Source organism: Pelodiscus sinensis, chromosome 1 (genome assembly GCF_052426305.1).
Source record: "Pelodiscus sinensis isolate ZL-2025 chromosome 1, ASM5242630v1, whole genome shotgun sequence".
NCBI lineage: Eukaryota > Metazoa > Chordata > Testudines > Trionychidae > Pelodiscus > Pelodiscus sinensis.
The window spans coordinates 76,641,281-76,659,313 of record NC_143052.1 but is presented as its reverse complement, the minus strand read 5'-3'; the positions used below and the strand labels follow the sequence as shown (position 1 = coordinate 76,659,313).

Genomic DNA, 18,033 nt, shown 5'->3' with positions numbered 1-18,033 from the left:
GTGGGACTGTCTTCTACATCTCAAGGGTCTGGAGGATACGGCTACCACATGAGTTTCCTCACCCTCTGATGACCCCTGGCGAAGAAGCAACTGGGCTGGGGAAGGAGGGACTAGGGTTGTCATCGGGGTGTATGGGGTTCTAGGAAGAGGTCCCCTGCAGACATGATACCAGACACTCTATCACAGTGGTCACAGAGGCAAACATGGTCTCCTACTGCCTCGCCTACTGCTGCCTGGCAGATCATCTCTTGTGGCGCTCTGCAATCTGGTCCAGTTGCTCTGCCTGCATCTTCTCCACGAGGTAGTGCATGCTGTCCATCTGCTCATGGGACATGTCCTCCCCTGTCCACTTTCACCCAGAGGTCTGAACCAGGTGGGCAAATGCTGTAGGAGGGGGAATTCACATTGAGCTGGCTGCTGTCCCAGCTGCAAAGAAAAGTTACAAGGGCAGAATTTACAGCAGATACCTTAAAGCCTAACCCTAATCTGTTAGCCTACACCAAAGGTCTCTGTAAAGACAATGGTGCAATGTTCCATGCAAGGCCAAATGTTTGCTTTAAAGTGGGCACTTTACAGCAAGTGCTCAGACTTCTCAGGGGAGCATCAGGATGCACTCGGTTCAGAGGTAGGCAGGCATGGTAAGGATCCAGCCAGGGCAGTAGCCTGTAGGCAGGAGGCGGGGAACAGAGGGTGGCTTGCTGCTGTATCCAGCACACGTTGAGTCAAGCTCATGTTGAGTCCAGCACATATGGCTTTCCGAGACAGTGCTACTTTCCCAGCCAGAGCAGGAGCCTGCAGGTGAGGGGACGTGAGGAGGTAGGGCAGGAGAGGGCGGATTGCTGCTGAGTCTGGCACATGCTAGGTCCAACACATGTGGCTTCCTGGGGACAGGGAAATGTGTGCCCAGAACACATGGCTTCCTAAGTAGAGTGTGCTAATATGTTCTCTTCCTCCTTCCTCCAGGTTGCCACGTGAGATATCAGTCTTCTCAGAATCACACAGAGTGATCAGGAGTGAATGCTGATTGAATGTGACTATAAATCTGGGCAATGCTTTGTGGTTCAATGATACCAAGCCATTTACTAGTGGCTTGGCATGGGAAGGTGTCCTACTGAAGAGGACGGCATAAGGCTGGCCTCCCCAAAAACCTTGTGAGAAGGATTAAAGAGGTCCTCTGTGAGAGCATCATGGAGCTGTGCAGGCAAGACTCCCACTCCACCTGCAGACACATTAACAAGCTGATCCAGGTCCTCATGCTGTGTAGGCATAGAGGACATCACACATCACACCCAATTGCCTTCACCCGTGGGTAGTTAGAAAAAGTTTGTGAACTCACCAAAAGTGCCTTCTCTGGGGTTGATGCTGGATTAGGACATGTAATGGGAGGAGGGGATGGGCTCCAACATCATGACTAGCACCTGGTTCTTGGGGACTGCCAGCAGGCTAGTCTCCTCCTTCTGCCCCTCTGTCACCACGGTGTCCTCCAAGCTGATTCCAGGCATGTCTTCGCTGGACTCCATGACCATGCCAGGGACGATGACCAGATCCTTCCTCAAAATGGCATCCAGCTGCTGTGGCTAGCAAAGTAGCACTATCCCGGGAAGTCATGTGTGTCAGACCCAATGTGTGCTCGACCCAAAGTCTGCTGGACACAACAGCAAGCAACCCTTTGCCACCACCCCCCTGCTTGGAGGCTCCTGCCCTGGCTGGCCCCTTACCATGTCTGCCTGCTACCAAACCGAGTGCATTCCGATCCTCCCCTGAGAAATCTGAGCACTTGCTGTAAAGTGCCTTGCACAGAACACATCACTATTGTCTTTACAGAGACCTTCAGTGTAGGCTAACAGATTAGGGTTAGGCATAACATAAGGTATCTGCTGTAAATTCTGCCCTTCTAACTTTTGCTCTTGTAATGGCATCCAGCTGACGTGCTGCACCAGACTGTCTGCTTGCCTCCTTTTCCTTGTGGTAGGACTGCCTCAGCTCCTTGATTTTCACTCGGCACTGCTGGGTGTCCCAGGGATAGCCTTTAGCCACCAGGCAGCTTGCAATTTTGTGGTAAATGTCGGCATTCCTATTGCTGGTTCGGAGTTTGGAGAGTTTACTGTTTTATTTCTTTATTCCCATAATGGAGCTTTCCTGTCATTTTCACTATTTTAAATAGTTACTATTCATAAGGTTTTCAGTGTCCATCAATATCCATTACTGCAATTGATGTGTTGTGTTTTTTAATATTGCTATTTATTAGGATGTGTCAAACGACTGTATGTCAGGATTTATTAGAATACAGAAATTTAATTTTTTTAAAACATAATTCTTAAGCATGTTAAAAACAGGGTATTTGAAAGCAGAAAATGCACAATAAATTATTAATTGAGCAGCAATGGTATATTGAAACATGGATTAGAGAACCAACCAGTGATTACTTCTGGCAGATTACATAGTTGAGGTTGTACTTATAGGGACTCATAACTTAGTGAGATGTGAAACAGACAACTTACTCTTTTTTCAATCTGTTCTTGTTCAATGTTATATTAAGTCAGTCAACTTGGAGAAAGTATATGTAAGTATAATAGATGTGCTCTTTAGGCTTTTGGAAGTATGTTTTGTTTAGAGCTTTTTTGTATGGGTGTTTAACTACACTTTCCAATGGTTTTTTAATTATCCATAAACTGTGCTCCAGGCCAAAAATATAACATATAGGTTTATTTAAAAGTTTAAATTGAAAAATTACTAAAGGTCAATTTTTTAAATGTTTCTCAAGTATTATTTGCAAGAAAAGATAGTTAAACTAAAAAGATTTCTTGTGAAAAAATTGGACATGAGAATTATCTACTTTTAACTGATCTCAAACTATCAAAACTTTTTGGTGCATTATAGAACAAACTCTCATAGCTTTAGAATTTTGTTGTATCCTCCCGAATACACCAGAAACTGATATTTCCCGTAAGTTGCTAACTGAAGCTATAGCCCATTTCCCCGCCCCCCAGTTGAGGGCAACATAAAATTCTCTACACTGTAAACAAGTAATAGGCAAATTTTTTAGTAAGGAGACATTCAATCAAGTAGTGAACTGGTGAGGAAGCATCAATGCTTCATCTGCAAAACAAGTCAAGTACCACAGTTAAAAACACGATGGCTATAGAGATGTGAATACTCTTAAAGTGTGCTCTAGGAGTAAGCTAAAAAAAACCCTCCAACACTAAAATCACTCAGTAAAGAAGAAAGACATTATTAAAAAAGTTTTCTTTTGATAAAGTGTTTTTATCTATCTTCTACTGCAAGCCCACATAATATGTAAATATCATTTAAACAGAAGAGGATAGACACTTCATGATATAATATCATGTACAGAAAAAAAGTTACCTGTGGTTGAGATGTAGTGCTCATGCCCATTCCAGTTAGGAGCGTGTGGACTAGCAACATTAAATTTAGATTAATTGGCTAATCAAATAGTTGATGCAATTTGCATATTGACTATTCAATTAGTTGATAAGGGCTTTTCCACCTTTGAAGTACAGCAACATCCCCAGGGCTGTGTGTTCACTAGTCGTTCACATCCCTAGTGTGTACTCCATGCACAGTATTCAGAAAGGTTTTTTTCCGCCCCCAATCAGTACTCATCAGGTCAATTAGGTGTCTCCTTCAGTCAAGCTTTGTCAACTTGCTGTCACTCAGGTTTCTTCTTGTCAACCTTGCTCCAAGAGATAGTGAATCAGTTTTGGAATGAACATGAACAACACATCTTGAAGAATAACAGTTTTAAAAACCATTTCTTTTTTGAATACTTACTCATATTGATTCCAATTAGGTGACTCCCAAACAGCAGTGAAAGTAACTTAACATTTCTTACAGGTACTGTCCTATTGCAATCCAAGTTCCTGCCAGCTCTTTAAATAACTCCCTGCTGGCTTTTGCTGCTGCTCAGCCAGCTCTTGCCATAGTTCCACACCAGGGTGCACCCACTTACTTTCACCTCTGCTCCCAAGCAAGAATTTAGAGGTGGGATTAGAGCTCATAGATTTGCTGATTGCAACATTGCGCTGCTGAAGGCTTCACCATCTCTAGCCTGCTGAGTAACAAAATAATGCAAGGTAAAGGTATGGACTGAGAACCAATTACAGCCCTGCAAATTTCTTGGGTTGGAACTTGGGACAGGAATACAGCTGAGGATGCCTGCACCCTTGTGGAGTCTGCCATCTTCATGGAAACAAATATGTTCAGACTAGCACATCCAGATACATGAAGTAATCCCATGATGAAATTCTTTGAGAAGAGACTGGGAGGCATTTCCAGTCCTTATCATAAGAGGCTGTTCCAAGCAAGACATGGTTTTCCTCTTTCAGAGTCCCTTTCAAGTGCCCCTACTTTAGGCAATGTCTGCCAGAGGCAGGAGGAAAGGGAAAGGGATTTTTTTGTTTATTTAAACAAAGAAATGGAATGAGAGAAATTATCCCTGAAGGGCAACACGAAGCAAAGAAGGGAAATTCAGAGCTAAAATAGAGAAGGAAATTTTTTCTGAAGGTACTGCTGTTGTTCTGACCAAAGCTAACCGTGGTAGAAAAGGAACTGAGGAACAGTTGGCTGCACACGCAGGACAGTTGCTCAGAGCACTGCTACTACAAGTTACCAATTAGACACACAAGGGTGTACAGACACCTAAAATGAAGCACCCACAGGGACGTGTCTTGAAGAAGAGCCTTGAATAGCACAAGTGGAACAAGTGGAATGGGGGGGTACCCCCAGGATTATTACCTACTGACTAAACTAACTACAACTACTAACTACCAGTCCATTTACAGAAAAAAACAGTCTGAAGACTATTAGGATGAAGGCTTGCCAAAGCAAGAGAAAACCAGCATTCTGGCTAATCATCACAGGTGTAAGAAGGAACTGAACTGGCGAGGAGTCATTAGGGCCCTATGTACAGACCCATGGAGTCATGACTCCAGTAGGTGTCTGAGCTTATCCTATGTAAGCAACTAGGAGGAAAACCTTCCAGATATTGTTCACGTGGTGCACACACTCCTTATTGCAATTGGCATGAGCAAGCACTAGAAGTGAGAATAAATCTCTCTGCAAAAAACAAAAGAACTCCCCCCCCTGCATCCACATCCACATCTTCAACACAAAATGAAAAAAGAGTTAGCATGACAGGATTACTCATATAAGAAAATTCAGAAATAATCTGTAAATATAGCAAGACAATTCAGATCCACTTAATGATGAGAGAATACATCCAACAAACATGTGTAAAATGTTTTCTTTTGAGTGAAGAACTTGACCTTGTGAAACATGAAATGCTATCTAAAGCCCTTCAGAGACTACCTAACATTAAGAGAGTCATTTTCTGGTTTAAGAAATTATTTCAGCCCTTACTGTAAAGCTGTTAATATCTCACAGAAAGGCTTGGAAAGATTTATAGCTTCCTGATTAATCTAGTCCTGTTTCAGCAAAGCACTTAAGCAAGCACTTAACTCTAAGCATATGTATAGCAGGGATGTGAAAGATTATCCGGTAAGCATCACTCTAAATGGGGAATGCTCACTGGTTCCAGTTAACCAATAACCGGTGGGGGCTAGGGCAGCTCCCCTTCTGTCGCAGACACGGGGCTGCTTCAGCTCTGCAGGAGGCCCACTGTAGACAAGGGCTGCTCTTCTCCAGAGCAGCTCCTGTCCGTGGTGGGCCCAGGTGTCCCACAGGCAGGGGCTGTTCCTGTGAAGCAGCCTTTATTTGCAAGGAGCCCAGGTCTGCCATGGACAAGGGCTTCTCTGTTGGGGAGTTCAGAGCCAGCAGGGACAGCCCCAGTCCCAGCTCAGGGGCTGAGAGCTGGCAGCCAGAGGGCTGCTCCAGCCAGGCTGGAGCTGTCCCTAGTCTGGATCCCACTTACTGGTTAAACGATTAATCGTTAGGTCAACTGATTAAGCAAGCATTTAACTTCAAGCATATGTATAGTAGGGATGTGAAAGATTAACCGGTAAGCATCACTCTAAATGGGGAATGCTCACTGATTCCAGTTAACCAGTAGCAGTGGACTGCTCCAGTCCTGCAGGGGGCCCACTGTGAAAAGGGGCTGGTCTCACCGTGATTTAACTGGGATTTTTCATCCCTAATGTGTAATCCCGTTAACTTTTACCTTAACTATAATCCATTTACAATTAAGCACAGTTTTGAGTACTTCTGTACTTTACTGAACTGAAGCTTCTATTCCTATACAAGAGATCAAAGAATTCATGAATGGATTGAGAAATACAAATCATGGATTTCTGCATCATTTTATTAAATATATACAAATGTGTGTTCCTGAGAAATAGCTAAAAACAAATATTTTGTATAGGATATTGGTAATAATATGCAGTTCATAATTCATATCACAAGTATTTTATGTTAATACAATCTATACCCCCCTTGTGAATCATATAGCCTACTGCATGAAAGTTTCAACCCAGAAATGTAGATGTAGCCCCAGAATGAACACACTGGAGTGATTCCAGGGACTAATTAGCACAACAAAGCCCAAACGAGATCTTACATCAAGATAACACAAACTTGTAAAAATTCTGTACAAAAATAAACTTGCAACAAATTTTTAAAAAGCAGTTTTAAAAAGCAACATTTATAATATGAGGTGCATGTTAATACTGTACATTTTATTTATATAAACACTTATGTGCAAGCGTGAAAATACACACGCACCCATCCACACAAAAAATATCACCAGCTTCTTGGTTTTTGAAAGGCCATGACATTTCAGTGTTAAACAAGTGAATTATTTGCATTGATACAGCCATTTCTTGGAGTATGTATGTATCAGAACTAAATTCATGATCAGTTATGCTGGGGAATGTTTTCTTCGTATTTCTACATTATTTCCTTGCAAGTAGATCTCAATCTCATGAATTCATTTAAGAAAATATTTACTACACAACAGCTGGTCAATGTGCAAAGCATCAAGTTTGGAGGTATGAGAGATTCTTCCCTCGCAAAAACTTAGAGCTCTACCTATGCATCACCAATCTTTTGTAATATTATCAACATTTCTAAGAAAAGATAATATGGAAAAGAACCTCACTGTGCCTTTAATAACAATCAATTTAATCTCATCTTGGGCCACAAATAATAAAATATATTAATAACTATTATAATTGAATGGGCCATTAGAGTACAATGTTAAACTTGGCTTAAACTTGTTTGGTTCTCATAAATTTAACCTGGACTCTGTCATGTCTATGTAAACTTATTTTGAGGAATATTATAATATCTCTGTAATAATCTCTCTGTTATTATTACTGTTATACATATTCTACTCCTAACATAATTTATATTCCCAGACAGAAGCTTAAGTAAAATGCAGGAAAACAATGGCAAAGTATACTAAAGCATGCTTTTGAAAATAATTATATTTGCAAAATAAGAATTAAGATATCTACCCTTGTTCAGCGATCTTCTTTCTTACTATGGCAATTTCTTCAATCTGGGCTTGACAAAAATTCAAAAAGCTTCCTGGTTTTGACACTTTGATTCTTTCACTTGAGAGTTTTGCAGGATAATTCAGGTTTTCACCATTAAGAAATTGCAAACAAGGAAGTATTTTAAGTAGGGAACACCTTTTTAAAAGAGGAGAGAACAAGCCATTGTTAGCATTATAGAAAAACTTGCATTTTAGAACCCAAAGTCTAGAAATCTCCATCACAACTACATAAAGAGATTGACTTTTAAGTATATTATATTTTCTAAATATTTTGGAATTCCTGAAATTGTTTATATAACATTTCTATATCTTATTTTATATTTACTAGGGTTGTCAAGCACTTGAAATTAAGTGTGATCAATCACACAATTAAAATTATTCATAACTAATATCACTGTTAATAATAGAACGTCATTTATTTAAAAGTTTTTGTGGGTTTCCTACATTTTCAAATACAGGTTGTACATCCCTTAACTGGGATTCTCTGGTCTGGGCCATGGGGCAGGAGCAGCAGGGGGGCGGTGATTCAGCTGGGAGCCCCGTATTGAGGGAGGGGGGCACGGAGGGGCAGGCGGTGCAGCAGGGAGCTCTGGCCCCTGTGTCTAAGTGGTAGCGGGGGCCCGGCAGCAGCTGCAGAGCGCCAGCTGTGGAGCTTGGGAGCCAGCAGCAGCAGCCACGGAGCTCTGGCCCCTGCCATGGTGCTCAAGGGCTAACAGTGGCATCCAGTTTGTTCCAGCCCCAGCTGCAGAGTTCAGTGGCTGACAGAAGCAGCCAGAGAGCTCTGGCCCCGGCCCCGGTGGCAGCCAACAATGGCAGCTAAGTTGCTTTGGCCCAGGCCACTGAGCCCTGGCCCTGGAGCTCTGGCCTGGGGAGCCACAGCCGGGCAGGCAGTAGCAGGACAGGGTTGGAGCCCAACCTGGGTACATAGGGTGCCGGACGAGGGAGGTCCAACTTGTATATTGATTTCAGTTACAATACAGAATACAGAGTGTGCAGTGACCACTTTATATTTATTTCTCAGTACAAATATTTGCACAATAAAAAATGAAAAAAAAAACTGTGTTTGAATTCCCATGTTGCAAGTATTGTAGTGCAATCTCTTTATTGTGAAAGTTAAGTATACATATGTGAAACTCTCCACTACATTCAAAAACAGAACAAATGTAGAGCCTACAAATCCACTCATTTTTACTTCTTGTTCAGTCACTCACTCACACAAACGAGTTAAATTTGCAAGAGAAAATGCTTCCCATTTCTTGTTTACAATGTCATCTGAAAGTAAGAACATGTTTTCAAATAGCACTGTTCTGGTTAATCAAGTGAGCAAACTGCAATTAATTGACAGTTCTAACATTTACTGGTTCATTACTAGAAAAATTACTCTTAGGAAACCACACATTTAACACGAAAAATAATTTCTTAGCAGTGATTCTTAATACTTTGTAATACTTAACACTTTACTAGATGAAATCCTGGGCACAATGAAGTCAGTGACAAAAATCCCAATTCAGAAGGGCTTGGCTGTCATCTATTACCTTTAATAACTTCATTAATACCTGAAATAATTTTGAGGGCTTTTTAAACATAGGCAACTGATTAGCAGGCAATACAAAAAATTATATTATGATGGATTAATATAGCACTAGCTAACCTGAGACTTTTGGAGACAAACCAAAAACATTTCATAGACTGTGAATGTAAATGATATTGGCAAGACAACTTAGCCTGATGAGCAGTTTCAGGAAATGTCTCCATGGAACAACGGGGGCATTGCAAGTTATGAATGAGGGGAAAATAGCAAAGAAGATGCTTTGCACTACAGCAAATTCTAGTGCTGTTAGTCACACGCTTTTATGAGAATTAACGGATGTTTTCTTCTCCAATCCTAGTCACTAGAGTAAATCCCTGTTTCTGTATATATCTAAATGGAACTCTCACTAACTTCAAATAAAACAGGACTATGTTAATTCACCTGCTTTATTAAAACACCTTAGGTAGCTATTGGAATTGATTTTTAGTTTTCTAAAAGACCTATTTTTGAACATATTCAGAAATGTGTAACAACTGACTCAATAGATTTATGGGATTAAAATGGCCTCATAGCATGAAGTCCATCCTAGAAGAAAATAGGTTGTACCAGTGACAACAGAAGGCGGAGGACTAACAGACTTCCTAGGCAGCCCTTTCACTGGGATAGTCTGGCACACAGATGTTAAGAACACTTTTTATATGTATCATATTCACCAATTAAACCTCATGGTATTTAAAATTCTTGGTTAGGAAAATAAAACGTGTATTGTGTACTGATTTCTTATGTTCAATTCAATTTATTTTCAATTTATCAGACTGAAAAGATATCTTAAATTGGTAAAGAATTATTTAAAATTCACTGGGTTAAGGTATAAGTCTGCAATAGCCTTTCCCTTATTTAAACAATGAACAAGCCTGTTCTGTGCTACAGGCATCCTTGACATCAGTTAAAATTATATTACATAATCCGCTGGACCCAAACATTCTTTGACTGCCCCCCTCCCATTTAAAGAAAATAATGTTACTTAGCTGAGAGCATATATGTTAAATTTCATCTAAGAAAATTTCTATGCCAGAGGAGCATTATCCAACACACAGGATTTGCAAAGGTTTTCACAATGCTATCTGATGAAACTATAAAGATTACCTCTCTCTCTCTCTCTCTGTTGTGGCAAATCTTTTCTAAAATATACTTTTAGAAGGATGATTTTAGATATACTGGCCTAAAGCTTGTAGTGAAGAGCCAGTGTTGAATACTGATACATTTTAAAAGTGCCATATCAAGTTGATTAATACTGAAAGTAGTGTCTCTCAGAGCTATGGGATCTCAACACTCGTTTTTCCAGCTGGGTTTCTCCTGGTGAAGGGCTGAGTCAATATTTCATTTAGTGAAAACTTCCTGGTGAATATTCTGTCACTTAAGAGGCTCTATTAATCATTACTGCAGCGAAACGCATTCCCCAAGGAGGGCTCAGACTGATCCTAGGGTTTAATTTTTAAAAAGCAATTTCTTAGTACTTCAGTTTTGTCGGTGTTATCGCTGGCTGGACATGAAAGTAGAAAACCGATTGGAAAATTTTACAACTAATTCCTTTGCTGGTATCAAGGGGTTATGTAAAGTTCATTGGAACATATTGCCTGAAGTTATAGTTAATGCTGTATTCAACAAATCCATATTTTATACTATCTCAGCCTTTAAATCCTTTAGATAAACGAATCTCTTGTCCAATCATAAAAGCTCGATTGGGTCAAATAGTCTAAGAGGAACCTGAGGTATCAGTTCTTAAAATTAATAGGAATTCCAAAGTAATTTCTTTTTCTGGAAAAATGTCTAAGAAATTAGTTCTCTGAGACATAAAAAATTAAAAACTGTAAATACAGTTTCACATAATGTCACGTGTTCATGAGTAATATTTAATAGGATTTGCATTAAACAAAATAAACTTGTATTTACAGGTATTGTTTGACTGCTTCAAATTCAAAAAATGTGCATGTTTTTCCACTAGAATACTAATCTGAAGTTTGCGAAAAATCTCCTACTAGAAAAAATATATGTACATATTTTTCTCTTTTTATATAACACGTTCAAAACACAAAACAACCCCACCCCAAATTTCTCACTCCAATAAAGTAAAAAAAATGACAAGTTACTGGGTTAGGGAAACTTGTAGCAATACTGAAGCATAAAGTTTTGTGTTTAACTGTATTGAAGTTATGTAAGAATTGCTAGAAAAGTACAAAAATGTTTACAGAAATGAATATAAATGAATGTTAAAGTAAATGTTTATTCAGACACTGACGTGATCATACAGAAGACTATTATATACAGTTATGCAGTACTGCACTTAAAGGACTACTACTGAACCATGAACCAAAGCAGAAAAATCACAAGAATATTACGAGCAGCATATTTCTGTGGATTGAAAAGTTTGGCCTCAGAGACTAGGAAAACATAGTTCTAAGTATAGTTCTAAGAAAGGCTTAACAATTACAGTAATTTTTTGTACAATAGTTTAAAAAAAATCTTCAGACACTGCTGCATCTTCAATGACCTTGTGATACCACTTTTGATTAACAATACAAACCAGGCCAGAATCCAACTGCTAAGATCTTTTAATTTTTAAAGTGTTATTAGTCAAAATCATAATCAACTACATTACTCTTATCTCATCTGAAAGTTTCCCTGTTATCTCAAGCCCATTAAAAATGTCAGTATTCTGTGTTAACATCCCTTTCTATACTTAGAGCAATTCTATGCAGGGCTATCAAGCAATTAAAAATAATCATGATTAATTGTGCAATTAATCATGCTGATAAACAATAACAGAATGCTATTTAAATATTTTTGAATGTTTTCTACATTTTCAAATATACTTTCAATTACAACACAGAATACAAAGTGTAAGGCACTCAGAATACAAGTGTAAAATGAACTGAAAAATATTATTTTGCTTATCATTTTTATGGTACAAGTATTTTATGAAAATAATAATATAATGTAGCTTTGTATACAGGCCAGAAAGCAAAGTGAAAGAACCCTGGATTTTATGCAGGATCAGACTGGCCACTCGGGAATCATGTGTCTAAAAAGGTGAAGAAAAGATTTGGAAGAGGGAATGTGTAGATTTCTGGTTCTTTAGGAAACAGCAGGCAAAGAAATGGGGCCAAAAGAACAGAAAAGATGAAAACAAACCCTGCAGACTTGAAGTGCCTTAAGGGTTGGCAGTGCCAAAACATTCACTTTCAAATATGGATTAGGACTATACATCCTAACTGCACAGTGTCCTCTCCTGTTATGGGGCTAAAACAAGACCGAAAGGAGTCAATACAGACATGCTGCTTCAGAAGATGCTACAGGGAAGGCAGTAACTATGGGAAAGGCCCCTTCTCCAAATTAAATAAAGGGTTTCTTAAATATTATTGGACTACCCCAAGGATAAAAATTTGACATTTATGGGTATGAGTTTTCACCTGTTTTCAAATCCTATATGAAGGAATGAGATGTAATTCCTGATCAAATATCTGGGAGTTCATTAGAAGCTTCGAGCATATAGCGAAAGCAAACATCACTCCACATTACAGAGCGAGAGCCTCGCATCTACTGTGGCTGCTTCATAGTCCACAAAGCAGCCAGAAAGATGGCAGATCCAGACCCTTAAAGATTTCCCAACTTTAGGAGAATTCTTGGGTAATACAGAGCTATTAGAGAGGCTACCCAACAACCCTCCCAACTTACAAGATGTGGTCAAGGAAAATATGCACAGTTGACTGTCTGTATTCTGCAGCTGTTGGGATGGCCCTTAATGTCTCTGAAGCTACTCTGCTTTACACCTGAGACTGTCTCAGTCTGAAGTCTGAGAGTTAATACTTTGTCTGCTTCTCTCCCCCATAGTTACACTATGGTCATATCAGCCACAACTGAAGAACTATTCTATATAGCATTGCACATAAAAGTTAATAATCAAAATATTATTTTCTTAATATTTATACAAATGAAAACTACTTTTCATAAGCATTTCACAGCAACCACTCACTGGAAAAATAATAGAAGTGATAAGGGTTTCAGTAATTCAAAGAGATGGAACTACAGGCAGTCCCCGGGTTACATGGATCCGACTTACATCGGATCCCTACTTACAAACGGGGTGAGGCAACCCCGCACTAGCTGCTTCCCCCCAGCAGACCAGGGAGACGCGAAGCTAGCGCGCCCCCCCCCCCCCCCAGCAGACCAGGGAGACGCAGAGCGGCTTTTCTCAGCAGACACCTCAGCTTGAGAATAAAGGACTGAGGGAAGTGAGGTGTGGGAGAATAAAACTGAGCTCTGGAGAAATGTTTGGCTAGAGTTTCCCCTACAATATGTACTAGTTCCGACTTACATACAAATTCAACTTAAGAACAAACCTACAGTCCCTATCTTGTACGTAACCCGGGGACTGCCTGTAGTGAACTTGCCCATTTAAATGTGTATATCAATTTAGAAAGAGAATAGAGATGAAGTGATAGGTATGCTGATGGAAATGTCTCTGCCAGAACAGGTCAATGCACACTCCCTTTTTCTATGCAGTGAAAAGTACTCCACTAAAACATCTTAATTTGTGTATTTAACTTTATAAAGCTATAAAACATTTTAAGACATGTTCTTTACGTTTATTTGGAGTTGGGGGAAATGCTAATTATAAGGGAGAATAAGCTTGACATAATCCCTAACACACACTGGCAAATTTAGTAAAATTCTATATATTTTCATAAGAATCCAGAAATATTGTGCTAAATTTTGTGGTCCTTGCTTGAGCAAAGTTTCCATTGATATCAATAGGAATTCTCCCTCAAATACAGAGTGTAGAATTCCGCCTATGTTTTATGCAGTCCCCCCAACACGTGTTATTGCAAGAGATGTGTGTATGTAAATCACAATTCTTTATCATAGTACACCTCTGCTGTTTTTACTTAATTCATTTAGAAGTGTCCTACTAGGTTGTTTGCAGAAGTGTTTCTATGAACAAAGAGTTGTGGGTGGGAAAAGCATGTTTTGTGTCAACAATTTTACAACTGAAGAGACAGCTACACGCTTCAGAGTCCTGCATTGTGAGGGAAAGGTATCAGAAGGAAACCGAATGCCTCCATAAAAACAACAATGAAGTCATTAACTTTTTCCCATTCTTTTTATCCAAACTCATTCCCACTTATCTCCATCCAACTTATAGATCTCTGACCAAAAAAACCCAACTTTGCAGAATACCGCAGCCAGGTTGAAATTTTTGTATTGGGATGAACCAGGATTCCCTGCCCACAAACCCAAATATAACAGCAGTGGTGAAAAATGTTTACTTTTAAGTTGTGGAATTCAAAGTTGGAAGGGAAGGAAAGGGAGGGCAAGGTGCCAGAGTCCACACAATGGCAGGGTCCGGCAGGAGCCAACCTTCACCCAGCACATTATACTAAGACACCATTTCCTGCAGTTCCTATTTGCTGGGAACAGCAATCTGCGGCCATTGGGAGCTGCAAATGTCTGTACCTTCAGAAACACAGGTAAACAAAGTATCTTGCGGCCAGCTAGCTGCTTGTTCTTACAAGCCGCAACTCAGAGTTTGAAAACCCCTGCATCCTCACTGACTTATCTGCTCACTCCAATTGTGGGTGGCAATTAATTAGGTGAGGGAACAGGCTTCTCTTTCTGTCTGATGCTGATAGCAGCAGAGATTTTGGTGGGCAGCTCCCTATAAAACTCAGTACTTCTGATCAGCTTCACTTCCTGCTGAGAAGCATAACAGAACACACACACATACACACACACACACACACACACACATCCATTCCCAAGCACAAGCCAAGGGGCTAAGCTCTTTTGCTGCTTGAAGTAAACTCCCTATCCTTATCCAACCTCCCTTACCCAGTATGAGTGTGGCCTAGGTGCACATTTCTGGAAGGTCTTAGCTACGTGCATTTGCTAACACTGCCAATCTAGATGCAGAAATGTACACTAACCCGTAACTTCCAGAGCATGCAAGAGAGTTGGAGGGATATTTTTGGCCATTTGTTGAGTGGAGATATATTTATAGCATTTAGATTTAAAACATTATCAGCTATATTCAGAATAACAAAATGTATAGTGTTGATTGCAGTCTCCAGATTTTTTATAAAATTACTGTTTAACTAACTTATATAGTTCAATTTATTTACCATGTGCTTATGTATGAACTTTGGTTGTTTTAGGTTTTGTTGAGCAATGGATATATTGTAAGGGCCAATTACTTGTTTATCTTACCTCCAATTTTTTTCTTGGAGAACTGGATTTCCACTGAGTGATAACTCACTTAATTTATGACATCCACTAAACCATCTGATGACACTGTCAAGATCTATATTACATTAGGGAAGAAAAGGTAAATAGAAAGTTGAATAATTAAGGTGAAACCACGTGTAAAAGCAAACAATTATAGTAAACTAGTATCATTAAGGGTACGTCTAAACTACATGGCTCCGTCGACGGAGCCATGTAGATTTGTTGTTTTGGCAAAGTCAAATGAAGCCGCGATTTAAATGATCGCGGCTTCATTTACATTTACATGGCTGCCGCGCTGAGCCGACAAACAGCTGATCAGCTATTTGTCGGCTCAGCGCGCTAGTCTGGATGCTCCCCTGCCGACATCAAAGCCCTTTGTCGGCAGCCCCGGTAAACCTCATCCCACGAGGAATAACGGGGCTGCCAACAAAGGGCTTTGATGTCGGCAGGGGAGCGTCCAGACTAGCGCGCTGAGCCGACAAACAGCTGATCAGCTGTTTGTCAGCTCAGCGCGGCAGCCATGTAAATGTAAATGAAGCCACGATCATTTAAATCGCGGCTTCATTTGCCTTTGCCTATAATCCTAATCTACATGGCTCCGTCGTCGGAGCCATGTAGTCTAGACACAGCCTAACAGACTGTCACCTCCCATCTGGACTAAAGCAATGCAAGCCACCAGCCCTCAGGAAACTCCAACTAGTACAACATTCCATCATGTATGTCCTCAGCAACATGAACTACTGTGTACATGTCAAACATGTCCTTTGGTGCATACATTGACTTCCCATAGAATAATGAACCAAATTTAAGGTCCTTATCTTTCAAGAGCACAGTAGCCTGTGCCCAGCATATCTCAAAGATCACCAGAAGCTTTGTGATGAAGTTTGATTAAAAACTCTATTCCTGAAGCATAATGAATCTTACTACCATAGGTGTAAAGCTCTTCTATGTGGAAGACAGAGATGTCTCGGAGCAGTTAGGGGGACTCGCTCATCTGAGATGATACAATGAACTCACAAAGTTTACAACTTTTTATTACAAATGCAAGATGCAACCCTTATGTGCGTTAAAAAAAAGGAAAAAAGAAAGAAACACAATTCTTCCCCTGGGGAGAGGAGGGCAGAGAGAGAACGTATCACATGTGACAGTTGTTAGCAACATCACTTAGTATAAAACTGAAAAGTGCCAAGATACTTCACTGATGATGGTTGTAACATAATAAAATAGTTCCAGTCATTTTAAGACCTAATTTCTATACATTTTAATAAAAACATAAGTTTATAATATGCTGATTGCATGTTTTCCTAAAAAGTATTGTTTTCATTAATTTTACCTGCTCACCTGATAAGCAGTTGTTGCTGATGTTAAGCTTTTCCAAAGACACACATGAAAACAGAGGTGCAAGTTGAGTCAAACTAAAAACAAAACAGAAATTGATGTTAATAAAAAAAGGTACCACTGCTCATTGAAACAGACATTGGGAGTGGTATTGCTGAAATAAGTTTTGAAATACGGTCATGTCAGGGACAGATATAATTTTACTAACTATTCATTTAGCTATCCAAGGTACTCAGACTAATTGCTACTGTTTTCCTTTTAACGTTATAGTGCCTTATAGTATTTTGGATGACATAACATTTCAGCATAGTACATTAGGTGGCTCAGGCTAGTCTACCCATTTTCTCTTTGGTTTTCTTTTCGCTTCATAGATTTTACTCTTTTTAAAAAAAAATGTAGTTCTGATTATTTGAACTCTTCTGTTACTTTTCAGTAACTCACCTTGAGATAGCACCTCTTGCATAGGATTGACAAGGGGCCATGATTCGGGAGAAATAAGGGAAGGTTACTGGCAGCGGTTAAGAAAGAACTAAGGGTACGGCCACCAGCGAGTGCTCAACTATCAAATGTAGTGATTGCAGAATACAGGGGCACGTGCCAGCAGCCGGGAGATTGCCCAATCTGGTGTGCAGCAGCACTGACACACCTGAGGGGAGCACCCATGGGGACCCTCAAAGAAGAAGAAAATCTACGTTTTACTTTTTTTTCCCCTCTCAATTTTCTCTGCCCTTACACTATTTATTTCCATTTCCCTTCTCTAGTAACTCAAATTGCTTTCTAGACCTTAAAAAGATACAAAGCATATACTCTGTAAGCATGCATATACTCTGAAATATCTGCTGCACTCAGATCAAGTAGCTCTGTAGATCCTCTTGTACCTCACTACCTCAAAAAATTCTATCAAAGGTGTGCCAAGTACAAGGACTGATATAGAATTACTCCTCATATGTGAAAGAGTTTCAGAAGGGGAGCCATGTTAGTCTGTAAGCGTACATCTAGACTACATTCTTTTTTTAAAAGGAGATATGCAAATTTGGTGCTAATTCATATATCTTCCAATCGCTTTTTCAAAAGCTTTTTTTTCGAGAAAGAAAGCAGTTTAGATGTGGTTCTTTCGAAAAAACTCTCTTTTTCGAAAGAACCCTGCACACCTCATTTTTTCAGGAAGAAGGGTTCTTTCGAAAAAGGGCTTTTTCCCCCAAAAGAACCACGTCTAAACTGCTTTCTTTTTTGAAAAAAAAAAAAACAACTTTTGAAAAAGCAATCGGAAGATATGCAAATTAGCATTGAATTTGCATATCTCCTTTCAAAAAAAGAACGTAGTCTAGATGTACCCTAACTGAAAAAATAACAAACAGTCTTGAAGCACCTTTAGGTATGTCTACACTGCCACCCTATTTTGAACTAGTTC

General features: G+C 39.7%; 1 protein-coding gene across 3 annotated transcripts in view; it reads right to left on the bottom strand.

The window, feature by feature from the left end:
* Nucleotides 1-18,033, bottom strand: part of LRRIQ1 (leucine rich repeats and IQ motif containing 1) — a 169,720-nt gene that overhangs the window by 103,744 nt on the left and 47,943 nt on the right. For all 3 annotated transcript variants that reach the window (XM_014568997.4, XM_089780159.1, XM_089780161.1), the window contains exons 14-16: nt 16,626-16,699; nt 15,267-15,360; nt 7,431-7,607 (exon numbers count right to left, since the gene is read on the bottom strand). In XM_014568997.4, the coding sequence (XP_014424483.3) occupies nt 7,431-7,607; nt 15,267-15,360; nt 16,626-16,699 (345 nt within the window). The remainder of the gene's footprint in view (nt 1-7,430; nt 7,608-15,266; nt 15,361-16,625; nt 16,700-18,033) is intronic.